The sequence below is a fragment of the Gymnodraco acuticeps genome, unplaced genomic scaffold (assembly GCF_902827175.1).
Source record: "Gymnodraco acuticeps unplaced genomic scaffold, fGymAcu1.1, whole genome shotgun sequence".
NCBI lineage: Eukaryota > Metazoa > Chordata > Actinopteri > Perciformes > Bathydraconidae > Gymnodraco > Gymnodraco acuticeps.
In genome coordinates this window covers 2,111,956-2,131,812 of record NW_022992308.1, presented here as the reverse complement: position 1 = coordinate 2,131,812, position 19,857 = coordinate 2,111,956, and the positions used below count along the sequence as shown (strand labels likewise).

At 41.5% G+C, this 19,857-nt stretch overlaps 2 protein-coding genes across 2 annotated transcripts; both read left to right on the top strand.

Moving 5' to 3' along the window:
• Positions 1-207: 207 nt before the first annotated feature.
• On the top strand, positions 208-10,291 carry mcm7 (minichromosome maintenance complex component 7). Its single transcript, XM_034208193.1, has 15 exons — positions 208-238; positions 2,863-2,942; positions 3,631-3,795; positions 4,142-4,266; positions 4,408-4,588; positions 5,419-5,556; positions 5,653-5,802; positions 5,932-6,046; positions 6,174-6,305; positions 6,611-6,694; positions 6,979-7,190; positions 7,280-7,545; positions 7,909-8,077; positions 9,072-9,181; positions 9,692-10,291. The coding sequence occupies exons 1-15, from the start codon at positions 208-210 to the stop codon at positions 9,915-9,917; spliced, it is 2,184 nt and encodes a 727-aa protein (XP_034064084.1). The 3' UTR covers positions 9,918-10,291.
• Positions 10,292-12,011: 1,720 nt separating this feature from the next.
• Positions 12,012-14,344, top strand: LOC117541045 (leucine-rich repeat extensin-like protein 3). Its single transcript, XM_034208092.1, has 4 exons — positions 12,012-12,068; positions 12,401-12,445; positions 12,528-12,688; positions 13,356-14,344. The coding sequence occupies exons 1-4, from the start codon at positions 12,017-12,019 to the stop codon at positions 14,109-14,111; spliced, it is 1,014 nt and encodes a 337-aa protein (XP_034063983.1). The 5' UTR covers positions 12,012-12,016; the 3' UTR covers positions 14,112-14,344.
• The last annotated feature ends 5,513 nt before the right edge of the window (positions 14,345-19,857 follow it).

Below are 19,857 nucleotides of genomic sequence, written 5' to 3'. Positions count from 1 at the left end.
AGAAGCCACGGGATTGGCTGCTGGCTACGTCAGACTCGCGCCACTTCTTGCACGGAGACCGGGGAGAACCGCAAGCTGCAAGTGAATGAATACTAGTCTCCGGTGATATTGGAGTAATTAAACCGTGAATTTAAACTATTTGAGTCTGTAGGTATCGTTAGGATTTTGGAATCAAGTTATCTCACCTGAGGGTCAACGTCTGCAGTCATGGCTCGTAAGGATTATGCGGCAGAGAAAGGTAATGTGTTAACTTTCACAATAACGGCATGGCAGCAACAGGTTGGCCCAAGTTAACGGAGCTTAACTTTAAACTAAACATCTTCTTCAAAATCTCTTTTTGAAAACCTACGTTCCTGATTTGTGTAATGCAGTGTAGTTGATAAAAATGCAGCTAATCTGAAACGAGTCGTGTTTGTGCACAAACAATTGAGTAGCCAGTTTGGTTACTTTACCTCTTCGTTTTCCCTCTCCTCTAACTCCAGTTCATTAGACCACAGCCCATTAGGTCATGTATGTGTATTTTAAAACGTTAGGTGAAAAAAGAATCCGGGAAAATAAACGTTGCAGTAACTTTTCTCCTAAGTAACTAGTTAAGCATTACCTCTGTTAGACACAGTGAGTGACCCGGATGGAACCGTTTAAACAAAGGAGCAGGCGCCACTGTGGAAGCACATGTCCAACAATACGTTTTTGAAAACGAAGAGGAATTTCTCAAACAACATATTTCGGTTAATATCTAGACATCATATGATCATTGTTATTTCATGTGCATTTTTACGATTTAAACTCACAATACACAACCTCACGACATGCATGCCGTTTAAGAATAATGTGTGACGTTAGACATTCACGTTTTTTAAGTTATACAATTTAGGATAACGAGCTAATGTTGTTTCTTTGGTTAAGAAAAAAGGCTCTTTCTCAATGATAAAAGGTACACTAGTAAAAAGTCAATAAGTTATACAGTTGCGTAACCTCCACGTTTACCCATCAATATATACAAGACCAATCACTTTTCAGGACTTTAAGTCAACATTAAATAACTAAACTGGCACTAATTAACTGCTAGCTTCCACAACCTACGTTAGCATGCTAGCCGGTTAGCTAGCGGTGTTGCTTGTCAGTTGAACAAGTTAACGTACCGTTTTGCATCCAACTGTTTTGATAAAAAATGGCAGATGGTTAGTCACCTTGTTGCCCTATGCTTTGCTAAGGGATACTTGCTTGAAATGCTGGTTTATGTAGGGGATTGAGTCCACGAAGTGATGAATAAACGAATGGTATTTGTTTTAATGTTAAAGGCACCCCAACGGAAATGCCTAATATTCAAAATGAGTACACAACAATTGAATTTGAGTTTTAAAATGTGTAACTAACCATGATTTTCCTATTTTATTTAACTAGTAGTTCTGTTACACTGGCATTTTATCTAATTTGCCTTAAACTTAAAAGGCCATACCTAACAATAAACCGATAAAATGTATATGTATTTATTCCACTGTACAGTATTTAATTGTACATTTTGTTCTTGTTTATCTTATTCTATTTACACGTATATAGACACACATTTATTTATTACTACAATAACTATTTATTCCACTGTGCAGTATTATGTTCTTGTTTATCTTATTCTATTTACATGTATATAGACTTCTGCATTGACTTGATCACTTGCCAGATTTAGTTTATTGCATTTTATTTTAAATGTATATCGTTTACTTATGCATTAATTGCACATTGGTCTTGCAACATACTCTTTATTCCTACTGTTTCTTCTTGCACTATTTTTGTTTGTTTTTATTTTTTTATATCTTGTGTGTGTGTATATATATATGTATATATATATATATGTGTATGTGTGTATATATATATATATAGGTTGGAGGAGCCTGGGACCTAACAGTTGTATTGCCATAACTACTCTGTAGCTATTGTGCATATGAAGAAAAAGCCTTTGAATCTTATAGGTTTTACTTGGAGGATAGGATCCATCAGAAATCTTGGAAGTTATAAATCAAGTCGGCGACATTTTACCGGCTAGGGATTATGTAAATAGCGGCTAATATCGACGGACCTGTCCGTGTTAGAAACACTCAGCTAACCCGAGCTAACGTTAGAAGATGGCTGGCCCTGCTTTTGAAAACAACAGCAGGACTATTTTTAAGAGCGGAGGGATACTCAGTGACGAGGCTAAAAAGCCATGTGCTGCTTTGTTTACAATAACATCCTCGAACAGAGAAATAATAAACCAGATGTGCGGATTTTCTGCTAAAGCGACAAAGTAAGTAGTGTTTTAATAATCGCGGTTGGGCTGATTTCATGTCTTGTAACGTGGAATTAAATATTGTTAGTTGCTGTGGCTCTTTCGAGAAGTGAAGGATGTTTTTGTCAAAGAAAAAAAAATGGACCCTGAACTGAGCGCGCCTGTTGTTGTATTTACATTATTTCACCGAAGAAATCTGCTGCGTAATTGTCGGGTATTTCACTTTAAAACTTTGGTAGTTGGTACACACGAATGGAATTTGGTTCATGTATTACAGCAGAGGCACTTTGCGCTCTAATGAAGGCAATGGTGACTCATCGAGATTACAGGATGCCATGTTACTCAACAAAGGGGTCGTCGCAGGACAACAAATTAGCTTCCAGGCCCGGTGGTGGTGGTGTTGTTAATCACACATTTATACTCAGAAAAGCAGCTTTAATATATAAACAATTTAAAAGATAACCCCAGAAAACAATGATGTATCTGTTTGAATAATATACAGTATGGTGGACAAACAAATCTCTACCTGGTGTTTACTTGATGTAGCCTGTTTTGATTTTTTTGCTGTGAAATAATTCTGAAGATTTTTCTTTTTGCAGACAAATGCAAAAGGGTCCTGCAGGAGTTTTATTCTGAGGACGACAATGGGAAGAAGGTTTTCAAATATGGAGCTCAACTTGTAAGTACTACATTTATATTTCTTATTTTGATAGTCAATTAATGTTCAAAGAAGATTAAATAGTATTTTAGCACCTCAAACAACTGCTTTTCTGTTTCTATATTATAATAAACTGATGTTATCTTTTGATGTTTGACTAATAAACGAGATGTTTCAAGACAAAACCTTTGACTTTAAGGGACAGGGAGGGAAAATGTTTGCTTATATATATATTTTTTTTTATACCAAACAATTTATCAATATAAACGCCAGCTTAAGCAATAAATAAAATAATCATGAGTTGCCGCCACAAAAGCTTTAGGAAGTGGCTTTTCCCCGGAATATAGATTTGGACATTATCACACAAACATGAATAATTTAAGTGGAGAAGCAAGCTCAAATTAAATGAGTCAACTCGTGATCTTTTGTCTTTAATAGTTTAGCAACCATTTAGTCCTAATGTAATTTCTGAAAGTATTGATTCATCTATTTTCTTCAAAACTAAAGGAAGGCCTCAAGCAGCAAAATGGTATTAACTGATAACTTGGGAGCATCCATGTTGCTTGGGTGTTAAGAACCTGACAAATACTTTTTTCCCACATTATGAACTCATACTTATCACAGTTTGAAAGTGTAAAGGTGTCATTGAGCCTTATCTGTGCATAAAAGGTATTTTAATGGGGTGGCTCATCATGTTGTCTGTTCACAGGTGGCGCTGGCCCACAGGGAGCAGGTGGCTCTCTACGTGGATCTGGACGATGTGGCCGAGGAAGACCCCGAGCTTGTTGAGAGCATCTGTGAAAACGCCAAGCGCTACATGGTCCTGGTCGCTGACGCCGTCCACGAACTGCTGCCAGAGTACAAAGAAAGAGATGTACGTGTAAATGCACAGTTGAGCTTTTACGTTTCAAAGATAAAAGCATGATTAGACTCAACAAAGGCCATACGTCTATCAAGTCACATTATTTAACACTTTATTGTTCTTTTTGTAAATTGGTCGTGACGTTTTAAATGGCTTATTTTTAAAAGGTTAAGATTATCTGTTACTAGCATAATGTCAGATAATATTAAATATGAACAGCTGGTGAAACAAAGGGACAACATACATTAGCTGCTGGTATAAAACAGTTTATACACATTATTTTTTACCAATTTCATGTTAACGTTCAAGACTATAAAGGCGGGTGTTATTCATTAAATGGAAATGCTTTTATATCTAGATTGTTGCCAAGGATTCTTTGGACGTGTACATTGAGCACAGGCTGATGATGGAACAGAGGGGTCGCGACCCTGCAGACACCAGAGACCGTCGTAACCAATACCCTCCTGAACTCATGAGGAGATTGTAAGTTGAGACTTATTTAGGTTTTCATTTTAATAATATTTCAGGTTTTTTGATAATGGCTGCTGTGGTCTTTCTTTTCACTAAAGCACATGCAATTCCATTTTGGATACCTTTCTCATGAACTGTATCCTCCTTCCACAGCGAGCTGTACTTTAGGGCTCCCACCACTTCTAAACCCAAAGTGGTTCGTGACGTGCGAGCGGACAGCATCGGGCATCTGGTGAACGTTCGCGGAATAGTGACTCGCGCCTCTGAAGTCAAACCAATGATGGCTGTCGCTACATACACATGTGACCAGTGTGGTGCGGAGACCTACCAACCTGTAAGAATGGATTTTAGTCCTCTGGGCCCAGGAGTTCAACACTTGTAATCCCTATCGGATCAGATTTGGATTTTGGGTAGTTCAAAAACAGGAAATCCAATCCAAGCTTTAATCCGGATCAAATCTTCAAAACGGGTAGTTCAAACCGACAACACAGGATTGGGGTCAGTTTGATCCCAAAAAAACTGGATTATTCTGATTCCACCAGAGGGGTGGATTACCAGAGCAACATTTACTGTACAATTTATTTTAAAATATGTTTCAATTTAAATTAGATAGCGAAGTTTGTTACATACATATAATACACAATGTTTAGCCTTCATGGGAAATACATTTTAGCTCACGTTTGTGGTGGCCTATTTTGTTTTCAACCAAATGTTGATGACATAAATGTTTATGCTCATAAAAGTATCACAACAAAGATTGTCAATCACAAATGTAATTTACATTAAAGTAAAAATATCTTCAACAAAAAAAAAGTCCGTCATCACCTTTCAAATTGGACATTATAGATGTCTCTGCAATGTGGTCTCTTGTTTTCCTTGTAGTAGTTTTCATATCCACTAGATGGCGATCGGTAGGATTAAAACGCTGATATTCAGGATCTAGTAATCTTGAAAGATCTGGATCAGGGTGATCCTATCCTGAATTGCTTTGAACTACAGGGACAACATCTGGCCGACTTGTTTGATCCTGGATCACAAACGATGGGATTTCAAGATCTGATAGAGATGAAAAGTTTTGAACTCCTGGGCCCAGATCATTATATACTCGGACAATTCAGACATTTATCAAGTGTTGCTCATAAATCAAATCTTTTTGGCCTTCAGATCCAGTCTCCCACCTTCATGCCCCTCGTCATGTGTCCCAGCCAAGAGTGTGTCACCAACAAATCTGGAGGGCGGCTCTACCTGCAGACCAGAGGCTCAAAGTTTGTCAAGTTCCAGGAGCTGCGTATTCAGGAACATGTAAGGAACTTCAAATAACAAAGTGCCCCCTCACTGTTGCCATGAATTGTATTCTTGTGTTTACGGCATGTTTATATTTATTTTGTTGTCCCACAGAGCGACCAGGTGCCCGTCGGAAATATTCCAAGGAGCATGTCTATTTATGCCCGCGGAGAAAACACACGTCTCGCCCAGCCAGGAGACCATGTAGCCATCAACGGAGTCTTCCTCCCTCTTCTTCGCACAGGATTCAAACAGGCCACTCAGGTAAGGGCTTTTATCCTGAATTAAGTATTTTTATCTTAACTTAGCGCTCAAGCATACCTGTAGAAATTGTAAGGCGCTGTATTTGTTTGTCTTGACATCTTTAATAATGAAAATGCATCCCATCTCCAGGGTCTTCTGTCAGAAACATACATGGAGGCTCATAGCATCACACTCATGAACAAGTCGGAGGACGATGAGCTTGGCAATGATGATCTGAGTGAAGAGGAGCTGCGCAGCATCACAGGTGAGAGCCTGCATGCGTGTGGTGGCTGTATTCAATAAAACTAGAACTGTATGACTGCCGAAAGCTGACATTGATGATAACGTTGTCGCTCTTTTAGCAACTGAAGTGATTTTATTATCTGTTACAGAGGAGGGATTTTATGAGAAGCTAGCCGGCTCGATAGCACCAGAGATCTATGGACACGAGGATGTAAAGAAGGCTCTGCTCCTGCTGCTGGTGGGAGGGGTGCAACAGGCTCCCAAAGGCATGAAGATCAGAGGTGAGCAACAACTAGAGTTCCCTTTGAAAATCACTTCTTAAATAAAGGGGGTCCCAGTGGCAATTATGGGAAAAATACACTTTTAAAAATGAATTCTCTGCCGAAGCATATCATGAAAAACGTCTTTCATCTAACAATAAAGTTTATTACAGTAACGACATTAATCGTAAGGTTATGCAAATTTGTGTTATTATTAATTCAATAACAGATTGTGTGCACGTCGCCAACTGCTTTCCTATCCATATGTTCGGAGCACAAAGCCTTTTATGAAATGTTCTAATAACTGCAATGCCCTGTCCCTTAAGGCAACATAAACGTCTGCCTGATGGGAGACCCCGGAATGGCCAAGTCCCAGCTGCTGTCCTACATTGACCGTCTGGCTCCTCGAAGTGAGTACAGTCCTGTTTGTGGGAGTGAAAGTCCTGTCTCTGGTTTAATGTTTCATCCAGTCAGGCATTTACTTTCCATTGAGGCTACATGGGGAAATATTAACTTTTGGGATGGCACTGACTTACTACAGAAGACTATAGACTGTTGTATTGTTATTGCTTTGTGGGTTTTTAATAACTCTACCCACAACTTTGACAACAATATTATACCTCTCTAAATACCAGTTAAATAAAATGCTGCCATTCCATGTGTTTGCTCACTTCCTCGTATCTTCGTTTTTCAGGTCAGTACACGACGGGTCGCGGTTCCTCCGGTGTGGGTCTGACTGCAGCGGTGATGCGTGACCCCATGACCGGAGAGATGACGCTGGAAGGAGGAGCCTTGGTGCTCGCTGACCAGGGAGTCTGCTGCATTGACGAGTTTGATAAGATGGCCGACGCTGACCGGACAGCCATCCACGAGGTTATGGAGCAGCAGACCATCTCCATCGCTAAGGTAAAGTCAACAGCACTGTTCATTGGTTGAGATATTTAAATCTAACGCCTGCATCACATCTAAACTCATGTTTTTAACTATTTTTCCAGGCCGGCATCATGACCTCCCTCAATGCCCGCTGCTCCATTCTAGCAGCCGCTAACCCCGCCTACGGCCGCTACAATCCCAGGAAGAGCATTGAGGCGAACATTCAGCTTCCCGCCGCTCTGCTCTCCCGTTTCGACGTGCTGTGGCTGATCCAGGACAAGCCGGACGCCGACTCTGACCTGCGTCTGGCCCAGCACATCACCTACGTCCACATGCACTCCCGCCAGCCGCCTACTCACTTCACCCCCATCGACATGAAGCTGATGAGGTAAACATCTGCTTTGTGTTTGAAAACGTTTAAGAGGAGACCCTACAGGTTCTTAGGGCAATAGATCTCATCATAACATTCCCCAATAAACTACTTTCATGAAGACGAATACATTACTCTGCACTGCATTTTAGATTTAGATAGCCTTATCTGATGTTCTACTTTGCCCTGTTCACAGCATCACTGGTACACCTTTGACAGCTTTTTTAAAAGTCTGAAAGAAGACATGTTATGGAAACACGCTAACAAAATAAACCAGTGCATGTACTGTCTCGCAAGTTTGTCTCTGAACAGTGTTTCAAACTAATAATTGATGTAATACTCAAAACATTTTAACAAATTCTCCACGGTTAATTCCTCCAGGCGTTACATGGCTGCGTGTAAGAAGCGGCAGCCGGTGGTGCCTGAGTCGCTGGCTGATTACATCACCGCTGCCTATGTAGAGATGAGGAAGGAGGCCCGAGTCAGCAAAGACACGACCTTCACCTCGGCCCGAACCCTCCTCTCCATCCTGCGTCTGTCCACTGCCCTGGTGAGAACTTCACCTCCACTGTGAAAAGCTTTGGGTTGCAGGAAAAGCTTGAAATCATTGAAACTGAATGGGTCATTTTTTCCAACATAGGAGTGAATTTGACGTCCCTGTATGTCTTTTATCAATCGTCCAGTTTGTGATAAAGTGCTTACAGTGCAGGTAGTGATTATAACCTGGCCTACTGCAATGTGAGCACTTCTTTCCCACGGCGGACAAAAGATCTACTGTCTACCAAATATTCATCATTCGGCAAATCGCATAAATAAATGCAAGTGTTCTTAAATGTATTTTGATCTCTGGAATGGCATCACGAGAAGTTAATTTCCTGAATTCAACTGATTCATGGTCTGTTCTCTGCCGCTGGGTGTCAAAAGTGCTGTTTGTGCAGGTAGCAGTCATCCACCTACTGCAAAACCAGCACTTCAGGCACACGGTTCGGCCCTGTGCTGCACACTGACGTCCACCAGGGGGCGAACTGCTGCCGTCCGATTGAGTTGTACATGATTTAAAGAATGACTATTTTCTGCACATAGACCAAATTGTGTGTTTGTTGTGATGCTACAGATGTTTTCAGTTAATCGTCTTGAGGGAGCTCTTCCTCTGATCCTGGCCAGCTTTGCAGGGTCGGCAGTCAGCCTGTGTACTCTAGGTGCCGCTGTGCAAACCCATGCAAAACTGACCATGGCCAGAACCGTCATCAACATGTTCGATCCTCTTTGTGTGTGATTTGAAGAAGAAAAGACTTTGAGCTTCAATGTTATTTGTACCCTATGGTGTGTTTTAATTTTCACATGTAGAGAGACTAGCTGGTGTTGAGAGGCGGAGACTTGGGCAATTGCCGGCCATACCAGAGGGCATTGCACTTGTCTCGGTCTGACAGTGCCGGCACAGCGCAGCCTTCGTTATCGAGAGATCAAACCAAATATTAAAGCTGCTGCGTGATTATTCTTTTCCATCTCAATCAGTCCCCACTCGTTTTGTCCCCTCTCTGCAGGCTCGCCTTCGCTTGATGGAGACCGTGGAGAAGGAAGACGTCAACGAGGCCATGAGACTCATGGAGATGTCCAAGGATTCACTTCAAGCCGACAAGTCCAGCGCCACAAGGTCAGTGTTTACACTTTCCTACTGATGGCATTTGATTATCTGCAACACGAGTGACCGGATATCGTCCAACCCCAAATCCCCTTTATGAGTTTGTTAACGGTAGCTGCGTGTCCTGGAGGAAGCCGTAAAACGTCTCTGGGTTTTTATGGAGCTCTCTTCACACGGAAGCATGTAAACTGAGAAACATGTTGGCACCCCTTACCTTATACAAATTTTAAACATTCAGGAGGCTTTAAAAAAGGAATGTGAAAGGGAAGGAAGCCAGGTTGTTGTCTAATTGTTTTAAAGCAACAACAAAAAGTATCTTCTTAAAGATATAGCTTTATATATGTTGCTTATTTGCCATCTTGCTGAAACTCCGCTAAGTATATATGACGCTCCTGTTATTCAAGAGGCAGTAGATGGTTAGCTTAGCATAAAGACTGAAATCATAAAGTGACTCTGTACAAAAGCTACAAACTGTCTTCTGATGTCCTAAAATGTCCTCCTCTCTGATTCCCTTCTCTCCAGGGCTCAGCGTCCGGCCGACGTCATCTTCTCTCTGGTGCGAGAGCTCTCCTCCGAGGGCTTGGCTGGAAAAGGTGGCGCGGGCGGGGTGGTGCGAGTGACTGAAGCAGAGCAACGTTGCACCTCCCGTGGCTTCACCCCAGCCCAGTTCCAGGAGGCGCTGGAGGAGTACGAGGAGCTGAACGTGTGGCAGGTGAACCAGGCCCGCAGCCGCATCACCTTCGTCTGAAGAAACACCCCTTCATGCACTCCGAGGGAGAACTCTTTGTTGTGGGCTTTCTACAGACTTCTATCGGGGCTCTGCTCATTTCCTCCGGCAGCATCAAGCAGAACCTGGACATTTTGAAGCCTGACTATTTTGCAAGAGTCCCTGCTGTTGGAAAGTCCATCGCTTTTTATGTTAAGATTCCTGTTGTTCCTAAATCTCTTGTAAATATGCATGTCAGAATTTGGGATTGTGTAGCATTTGCAGTTACGAGTTTAACGCTTCCCCTTTTTTTTGCATTTCTGTATATTTCATACACTTTCAATGCAAATCTTGAAGATGAATTAGTGTTGGGCCTTGTGTTGTGAATGATAGTTATAATAAATGATGGTTCAATACTCTAATGTGGTTCATTGAGACTCCACTGTGCATGTGAAATGTGCCACAACCCCCCCCTGCTAACACCTGGTTTATTGTTTGACATAATGGCTGCTTTCAGGACTTCCTTAACATGCCTTGCTCATAAAACATGCTAACATGCAGCGCTGCAACTAGCAATTATTTTCATTATTGCTTGGTCTTTAAATCTGTTTAATATCCCGTTTCCTAAAAGCCCAAAGCTGTCTTCAAATATGAACGGGTTAACAGGGTCTGCAGGGATCATTCTGATAACATCATTTGAGATGATATTTCAATCATTTGTGCAAAGAAAATGTTAAATATACTTTAGTTCCATATCTGGCCACGATAACTTGTCTTTCCTGACTCACAGTCTAAAACCCAAAGACGTTCACATACCGTTTGTAAATGTTACTTTAAAAAAAAGTATTCATTTGTAAGAAGGACCTTTTTGGAGTTGACTACCAGCTGAATGTTTGACATGTATTTAGTGTCTTAAATGATACCTCTCAAATACAAACCTAAGACAACAATTGGGATTTACTTAAGGTGCATGGTGAAAACTAGCTCGAGTCTTACCTTGTACGCCCATTACATTAATTAGCTTGTACAGTTTAAAAAATGTTCTACATCTATACACTCAAACGTATTTTGTTTATCTTTAAAAGTACCAAACATCAAACTTGATAGACGCTTATCCAACAACTTTTGGAAGCATCTTAAGTTTGACTTTTGTGTAGTTTTAAAACCCTCTAAATCTCTAAAGTTCAGTGAGTTTATAATAATAGTTGTTTATGATAACGTAAGAGAGAATAATTTAAGAATTCAACCTCATTCTGATATTGAGTGCTAAATGTAGCCTACTATTGAACATGTCGAGACAGAGTTGATCGCCAGTGTCCACGTCTCTAATGTTGAAAAGCAGGTGTCCTCTGGGTAGAAATAACAGCCTTGTTGAGCCGACAGCGTTTTAGAAATCTCTAACAACTCATAAAAGTACATTTTAAGGCCGAGCCGGTCGTCATCTAGGATTTTTACTGTCTTTTTGGCTGAGATATTGTGTTGGTAGGCAGCTTTTCCCCCTCAGTTGCAGTTGTCCCAGCGGGTGATGCTTTCCCTCCAGACTTAATGGGGAGTTTCCATTTGAAGTCTGTTCTCTTTATGGCTTTGCTGCTGAAGCTACAGGGGCTTTTTATATCCATAATTGGCGCCAAAGGCCCCTTATTAAACGGTATTAAAAGAGAGGTGGAGTTTTGTGTCAAAGTTGTCACAGTCCTATTGGACGGGAGGAACTGTTTCAGGGGGTTTGACACACAGATCTGTATTTAACCCTCTTGGCCCTCTGAGTGCAGGAAGACAGCGTCCTGAGGTGAGTACAACATGGAGGGTCTTTATCATTAGGCATTCAAAGTGCTGTTTAACTAAAACTGCATTTAATTCAGTTACATGGTATAGCTTTATCTCCTGAAGTTTCTCTAATATTTCATCCAAATGTGTGTTTGTTTAAAACTAAATTAGGACAGTTTACCTGGAGATTTATTTTTGATACTATTCAACAATAGTCTTAAGAAATGTTTTTGTAATACACAGTTTTTATTTAGCAAGAAAATCAGTTATAAAAAGGACCAAGAAGTTACTAACGTACACTTCAAGATGTGCTTTTCTATGTACGTTTATTTTCCTCTAAAATGATACAACTCAAATCTTTTCTACAGGGGTTCGAGATGATTTCTTCATTATGGTTGTTGGGGGCCGTCTGCTGTCTGGTGCTCCCCGGTAAGAGCTGATTTTGTGTTGAACAACTGCTTAACCCTCTCTATTTCAGAATTTAGTTTTTGCACATGACGTAAATGTAAGCAATAAGAACCAACAAAAGCACTTGTAAACTAACCAACTCATTTAAATGGATAACATTCTGAAAAAAAATGTCCTAACTGAAGATGGTTGAAGTGGTAAAAGAAACTATGAATTCATAATTGAATGGCAGTTTTTTTAATGCAAGCCTTTTTGTCCTCTATGGAAATCTGAGCAACCTTTAACAAGGGTTAGGAAAATGTATTAAAAGCATGATAACTGAAATCAAACCAATGATCTGTCTCCTCTTCCAGGCCTGCTGGAGGCCAAATCTTTGTTAAACGACATGCAGCAGGAGGGTAAGCAGATCCTAAATCATTTCAAATAAACCTGTTAAGAAATATCTTGTTTTCTAAGTGACTTGATCTCATCTGTTTACAGAGATGGTACCAGTCGGTAACGTAGGTATCGACTCACAGAGAGCAAACAGCTTCCTGAGTAACTCCAGGCCGAAGCGTAACGCGGACCCTCGGTGGTACAGAGGGAACCCAGACTTCCAGTCCTACTACCGCTACTACAGCAGCATCGGACACACTGAGGGGGTGAGCACATGAAAGACACGAGGCTTTGTGATTGGATACTGTTCACTAGTTCTGGGAGAGTTTAGTGAGAATGAAATGTCTTACTCTGGTACAATGACTTGGAGGGTAATTATAAAAGCAGAAATGTATCCTAAAACAGAATCCACTGGTGTACTTCCAGTGATTCTGGACAGTCAATATCTACAGACAGTCCACTGGGTCCCTAAAGTGTTAAATGAAAGAATCAAATATATTGTATGCAACATACATCAAATCAAAACATGAAATATTAAAACAATCTAATGTTTGCTTTGGAATACTACAAATTCATATATGAAGCATACAATGTAAAATATAACATTAATTATATTTTACACATGTATTCATCCAAATTAAAGGCTTCTATGACAGCTGCTGTATCATGTTTTAGTAACATTGGGATTGTCTTCCCTTTAATCTTGTATTTAAAGGGGTTAATATGATATTGATATGTATATTATTAAGTGCTTCAACCTCACAACTTCTTATTTGGTCACCTACTTTTCTTTGTACTCATACTTTAATTTATTTTACTAATGTGTGCTTGGCACTTTTTTCTATGTTAGTCACTTATTTGTTACAATGTAAATGTCTCCGCTGCAGGACAAGTGAAGGAGTTGTGATTTCTAACTTTATTTCTCCCTCTCAGATCTATGAGATCGACAAGCTGCGGATGCTGTACCAGCAGATGAGGGCCCTGGAGCACACCTACGGCCCCGACGCCTCGTACTACCAGAACAAGCTGGGGATCCCGATGGCTATTCCTCCTCCCCCTCCCATGAAAGGAAAGCCCACAGCTCCCCCCGCCCTCCCCCCGGCTCCTGTCATCTCCCAGGCCGACGTCCTGTACCTGTGCAACAAGAAGGACCCCCTCTGCAAGCCCCACATCGTCTACATGCCCACCGGCTCTGTGCCCGTGCTCTGCGACCCCCGCTACCACCCCCACTGCACCCCCCAGAAAGCTCCAGCTCTAGTGGCAGCACTCCACCCTCCTCCTCCCCCTCCTCCACCACAGAAGTCCGCCCCGGCCCCCCCTCCTCCTCCCCCACCTCCAATCCTCGTCAAGAAGACCTTTGCGGTCCCCATTCGCTCCTTCAAGGGCATGGAGTACGACTGTGACCCCTACTGGGACCCCGACTGCCTGATTGACCACCCCCCCCGGCCCATCAAGGGGAAGACTATTGTGGTCCAGCCTCCACCCCCCCCTGTGGTGGAGGAGAAGGAAGAGGAAGCAGTGCCTGAGATCCCTCCTCCTGCTCCCAAAGAGAAGAAAGGACCCATCTTCCCTTACTTCTTCCCCAAGGCCTACAACCCCATGGATGATCTGTACGACCCGATGCGGTTCCAGTACCCGCAGCCCGTTGCCGCCGCCGACGAGCCCGCAGAGTCCGGCCACAGCCAGTGAAACCCCCCCCCCCCCAGATGTGTGGGAGGCGAGGAGTTTGTAATATTACATCAAACAGACATTGATTGGAATTGAACATTTTCATATTTTGAGGGATTTTAACATCTTGCAAATGTACCATCACTACACAACCTTTACTAAAGCATTCAAAAGTTGCAGTATTTGTTTATTAAATTGAACTGTTAATGTGTTTACTACAGTTTGCAGTCAACACAAGTATGTATTGTTTATGATATCGGACTGATGAGATAATAAAGTGTCACAAAAACAGTTTTTCAGCTTTGATTGAGTAGCATTTTAGCTTTGAGTACACTGGAAAGGAAAGAAAATGTTTGTCCGGGTTCCCAAACTTTCCTAATTCCCTCAAGGACTCAACAGGTGATTTAGCCTAATGATACAGCACTGAGCATTTCATGCTAAACAATACACTGTTAAGTTGAAAAATAGAGACTTATTTAGGTGCTGAAGATCTAAGTCAAAACATGTCTAGTCTAGCACAGAGTATAACAGTTCAAGACTTCCTTAAAACATGTCTCTAGTTCACAGACAAGTATATAAAGAAGCTGTGGGAGCCATGTTGGATGCACTTTTGAAAAAGGTGCAGGAAGACAGAAAGAAAAGAGTGCCACATGGCAGGTAGAGCAGACTAGTAACGGTGCCAGCCTGCAGGATGGGGGGTCAACATTATGTCTGGTTCCGCTGTACATTTAATACCCATAAAAACGACTCTGGAGCTATAACTCCCCCGGCCCCCTTTCTCCTGCTGCGTGTCTGTGTTTAATCCTCTGAAGGCAATCGAACAGCAGGAACACAACTTCAAAAGCTGCGCAAACTGCAAACACTGACAGTAAACCTGCAGCTGCACATATAGTAGAGGACCTGGGTTAGATATGTATGCACTTAATTTAGGAGAGAATATCTCAACTGTTGTAGACTAATATGACCCCACCAGGGCCGGACTGGGACAATAAGTCAGGCCGGGAATTATACACCCAGCCTGGCCACTACCAGTTTTTTGTGCCATTTTGCTGGATTTATTTGTCAATTTTTACAGCGTTGCTGCCCGTAGTGATAGCCCTCTAAATCTACTACTCAAAAATAAACATATGGACATGGGTTACTATTTAAAAAAAATTGCAAATCTATTTAGGAACCTATGTGAACATATTTTAAGTGGGGGTGGACCTCAAATCCTATAGGGGGGTCCAGGGGCATGCCCCCCCCGGTAAGATTTTTTTTTTATCTCAACAAGTTTTAATAGTTTATCTTGCCTTTTTTCACCTAGTTAACGTTTTTTTTTTTATTATTCATGCATATTTTACTAATCACTCCCCCCTCAAATGGAAATATGTGTTACATAAATGGTGACCAAACCGTTTGAGACCCACAGAGATAACTTAGACTAAGTTAACTATCTAAACACTCAGAGTCCTTTACCTCACCTGAGCTGTAGTTATCAGTCTCTCAGTCTGACTGGAGAGGACTCTTCCTCCACCTTGTTGTTGAAAAAGCTCCTTATATCCGTTAGCGCAGCTAGCACCAGATGCTAACAACAACAATACACGTAACCGGTGCGCGTGCTTTATCTCATTCGCTCACGCCACACATACACTAACACACACCCTCCCGAGCTTGAATGACACACAGAGACCAATCGAGGGCATTAGTATGATCTGTATGAAAGTGGCCATGTGGGCAGGCCACATCATGTATACAGACAGTCACACTCTGTGACTGTGAGGCAGAGTCAGACCCACATTTGCGCAGCGTTGCGTTCACAATACATACATAAAAAAAAAAATCCTCAGGCCAGCAGGCCACTTAACAGGCCAGGCCATCGGGAAACCTCCCGGTCCTCCCGATGGCCAGTCCGGGCCTGGACCCCACTGAACAACTTGGGATGTGTGCCAAAATCTCTATTCGGGACGAAAAGCCCCAAAATTACCACGCCCTTTTTTAAATGACCACGCCCCTTTTTATCGGAAGTGCTACTTCCGATATAGCTGTATCTTCTAAACCGTTTGAGCTACAGATTTTCTGAGGTGCTCAAAATGTTCAGAATGGCCATATCTAGGGGGAGGGGGGTATTATAAATTTCTAATTTGATATTTTACGAGAACATTCGGTCCACTTATTACCATACAACTACCCAAGTACTGGAAATTGAGTTATCCTCTCATGAATTATGTGCATACATGCCTATCTTAACTTAGGTCTTCTACTAATTAATATAACCATTTAATTATAAACTAACAAGACTGCTTTTGAGGTCCTCAAAATGTTCATATTTTACTAGAAATGGCTAAAAACCGTTAATAGGTCAACTTACATACAACTACCTATACACACTGGAATGGCCATTATATTTATTAATTTAAACTTTCTGGACTTAGAGCAAAGTTAGAACATTTGTGTCATGTAGAGAGCTTAAATAAATTACCCAACAGCCAACAATACTTATTTAACACCACATTAGTACTGTTTATGTGTCACGTAAACCAGGGTGAGGAACATGAAGAGTAAGAAAACGGAGTCCAGGTCCCCGTATGAGGATGATGAGCAGTGCTCATTCAGTGATAGGGTTTTTACAACAATCACCTCCCTTGCATTTGCAGTACTTGCAACACTTGATCCCAGCTACCCTGCAGGGACACCCATTCTTGCGAGCACACTTGCCACATGTGCAGGGATCTGGCAGGCCTTCGGGCTTTGAGATCACAAACTCAGGGACTAATGAACTACCCAATCTTACAAAACCATAATTCTCGGCATTCATAATCGAGGTGGCGTCTCTAAATGGGGCTTGGACCCACAGCTGCTGTTGGTGATACCCTCTATGGATATGTTTTCTTGCATTAGTTGATGTGCAAGTGGTTCTGTCGAAGTCCATCTTGAGGGCATTGCTATCAAATGCAGCGAGTCGCAGGTCGTCAAATGTCTTCAGGTCTGTTGATGGTTTGAGACACTTGACCAAGAATGTCTCTGCCAGCTGTATTGCATTTTCTGTTAGCTGTGGACTGTCGAAATTCAGGATCAGAGAGGAATTTTCTGGTTTGCGGACAGCATTCAGGGCTGCAAGTTTAGTTGATATCTTGCTGGTTGTATCGCACCCAGTCAGCGCATGGAGTGCTGGGAGACACTTTGTGAGCTCGTCTCCCAGCGCTAAGCAGATATCGTGGAGTGGTAATATTGATCTTCTCACTCCTGAGTTGCGGACGAGCCAGAGCTCTTTGAGACCAAGATCTCTCCTGTCAGCTCCTGCGCCAGCTCAGTTGCAACCTGTTGGACAGGTGAAACTCGCAGGGACTCTACCAAGGCCTCTATAGAACTGTTGGTACAAAGTACCATCTGGGATATTCGTTTGTTACTTGGGTATGTAAAACAGACGGCGTCTCCATACATCTCGATGATCAGCTGCTTTACAGTTCTGTTTGACACTATTCCAGCTGAACCTTCATTTAGCCTGTCTCTGATGGAAGTCAGACTGTGTGCTGACCTACTAAAGTCAATCCCAAGGGCTACAAATCTAGCCTTGAAGGAGTTGTCTCCGGCTGTTACCGACTCCTCCATTTCGAGGTTTTTCAGTATTTCCTCAATTTTAGCATGATATTTATTGAAATAGACTTTACAACATTGGTCGTGATATCGGATATCAGCTGCAAAAACATCATCTAGCTTACACATTGCTGCTGTTTCAGTGTACATATGGTCCTTGAACAACATGGCCGCATTTAGTAGTTTTTGGGCCATGGGCCTTTCACAGATTCTGAACAATGTGTGTATTTTCTTCTGTTTAAATGTCCACAAAAGATACAGACATTTGTAGTTACACTGGACTTAAATCGCTTGCTGTGTCGCTCAGATGTATCATTAATAGGCCCCTACTGATATGGTTCTGATTGTTCTAGTGGTTGGGTTATGCTGTCAGTCTTAGCCATATCCCTTTGAAAACTTCTGTAGCAAGATGAGGTGTGGTATTTCATGATACCCTGCTCTTGCACAGTCAGTCGAAAAACCCTAGCAGCTCGAGTGTCATTACTCTCTGTTTGTTTGGCAAGCAAAACAATATAACCCCTGCCGATTTCACCACTAGAGAGGTACTCAGATCGGTTCTTCTTCTGGCATAGGATGCACTCCTCGAGATCGATCGGCTTAGGTGTAGCAGAAGGAGCAGCGAGCGGTACCACATCCTGAAAATAAAAGAAACATGTTTAAAATTATCGATGGCATGGGTTATCAGTATCACCATACAATATACTACTTGGCATACCCACAGAAAGAAGATGTAGGTAAATAAAAAAAATTAAAGCTTGTCTTACCATTTCGCTGTACTTCAGTGAGATATTATCTCTGTTAAACTGGATGGATAAGTCTTTCTCTCATACTCTCTCCAGCTTTTAGCACTGGTGCTATGAATAAACAAAAAGCAGTTAGTTTTATATAATTAAATGGTTATATTAATTAGTAGAAGACCTAAGTTAAGATAGGCATGTATGCACATAATTCATGAGAGGATAACTCAATTTCCAGTACTTGGGTAGTTGTATGGTAATAAGTGGACCGTAAAATATCAAATTAGAAATTTCTAAGTGTGTTAGTTAAGATGAAAAATTAAACAATTTGAGGTACAACGGTTATGTAAAAGGGCCTATCATTTGCAATGAGGGTAGATTACTTTTTTATATACTATACTATGACTTTTTTGTAACATATAATTTTCTTGGCATACTGCACTATTAGATTTCTCAAAGATACTATTACTTTTTGGTAAATACTATACTATGCCTTTGTTTTACATACGTTTTATGACTTTTTTGGACATACTGAAACTTAAGACTTTATTTTTGACATACTATACTTTTTGGGGATACAATATGCCTTATTTTTTCGACTTTTCACAGGGGGGGGGGGGGGGGGGTGGAGGCTGGACCACAATATGTTACATGTTATTTGTTAGTCGTATTTATCCAAAGCGACTTACTGTGGACAATCCCCACAGGAGCAATTTGGGGTGAAGTGTCTCAGGGACACAACGACATGCTGACTGCAGTGGGGCTCGAACTTGCTACCCCCTGATTCGAAGTCCAGCACTCTATCCACTGAGCCACAGCCGCCCCATGACAATAGTCTTCCCCTTGATGGGCCGGGGGGGGTGGTCAATCAGGCAGTCGGGGTCCCAGTAGGGGTCACAGTCGTACTCCATGCCCTTGAAGAAGCGGATGGGGACCACGAAGGTCTTCTTGACGAGGATTGGAGGTGGGGGAGGAGGAGGGGGGGCCAGGGCGGATTCTATTCCTTTTTTTCGACAAATTATACTATGACTTTTCTAGACACTCCTTACTATGACGTTTTGACATACCATAGTATGAAACTATATTCCCTTTCTGACTTTTTCCTACTTCGTTATGACTTTCTAAGGCATTAAATCAACAAAAATACTATGACTTTTTCCTCATTTTATGTTTTTTTTAAGGCATACTATTCCAAGACTTATCAAATAATTTTTTTACGACATCTTATAGCATAATATACTTGTTTTCAATGCTATTATACACCAGGGCATTTGTATGGCACACAATACTATAACATCCAATACAGGATTGGAACTGTTGATACAACATTTCTAAAAGGTTCAAAAGGTAAAAGTCAATTTATTTTAAATGCTGTATTTTGTTATAGAAATCAAGGCACTCAAATAAAAAGCAATGTTTTCCAGGTTTAAGCTTTGAAATAAGAGGAGTCAAAG

Bases quoted from the DNA above. Each gene is read 5' to 3' on its own strand.
- mcm7 (XM_034208193.1), top strand. From the start codon at position 208: ATGGCTCGTAAGGATTATGCGGCAGAGAAAG. The intron at 5,557-5,652 runs GTAAGGAACTTC...GTTGTCCCACAG, and splicing joins AGCTGCGTATTCAGGAACAT to AGCGACCAGGTGCCCGTCGG. The intron at 7,546-7,908 runs GTAAACATCTGC...TAATTCCTCCAG, and splicing joins ATCGACATGAAGCTGATGAG to GCGTTACATGGCTGCGTGTA.
- LOC117541045 (XM_034208092.1), top strand. From the start codon at position 12,017: ATGATTTCTTCATTATGGTTGTTGGGGGCCGTCTGCTGTCTGGTGCTC. The intron at 12,069-12,400 runs GTAAGAGCTGAT...CTCCTCTTCCAG, and splicing joins CTGCTGTCTGGTGCTCCCCG to GCCTGCTGGAGGCCAAATCT. The intron at 12,446-12,527 runs GTAAGCAGATCC...ATCTGTTTACAG, and splicing joins AAACGACATGCAGCAGGAGG to AGATGGTACCAGTCGGTAAC.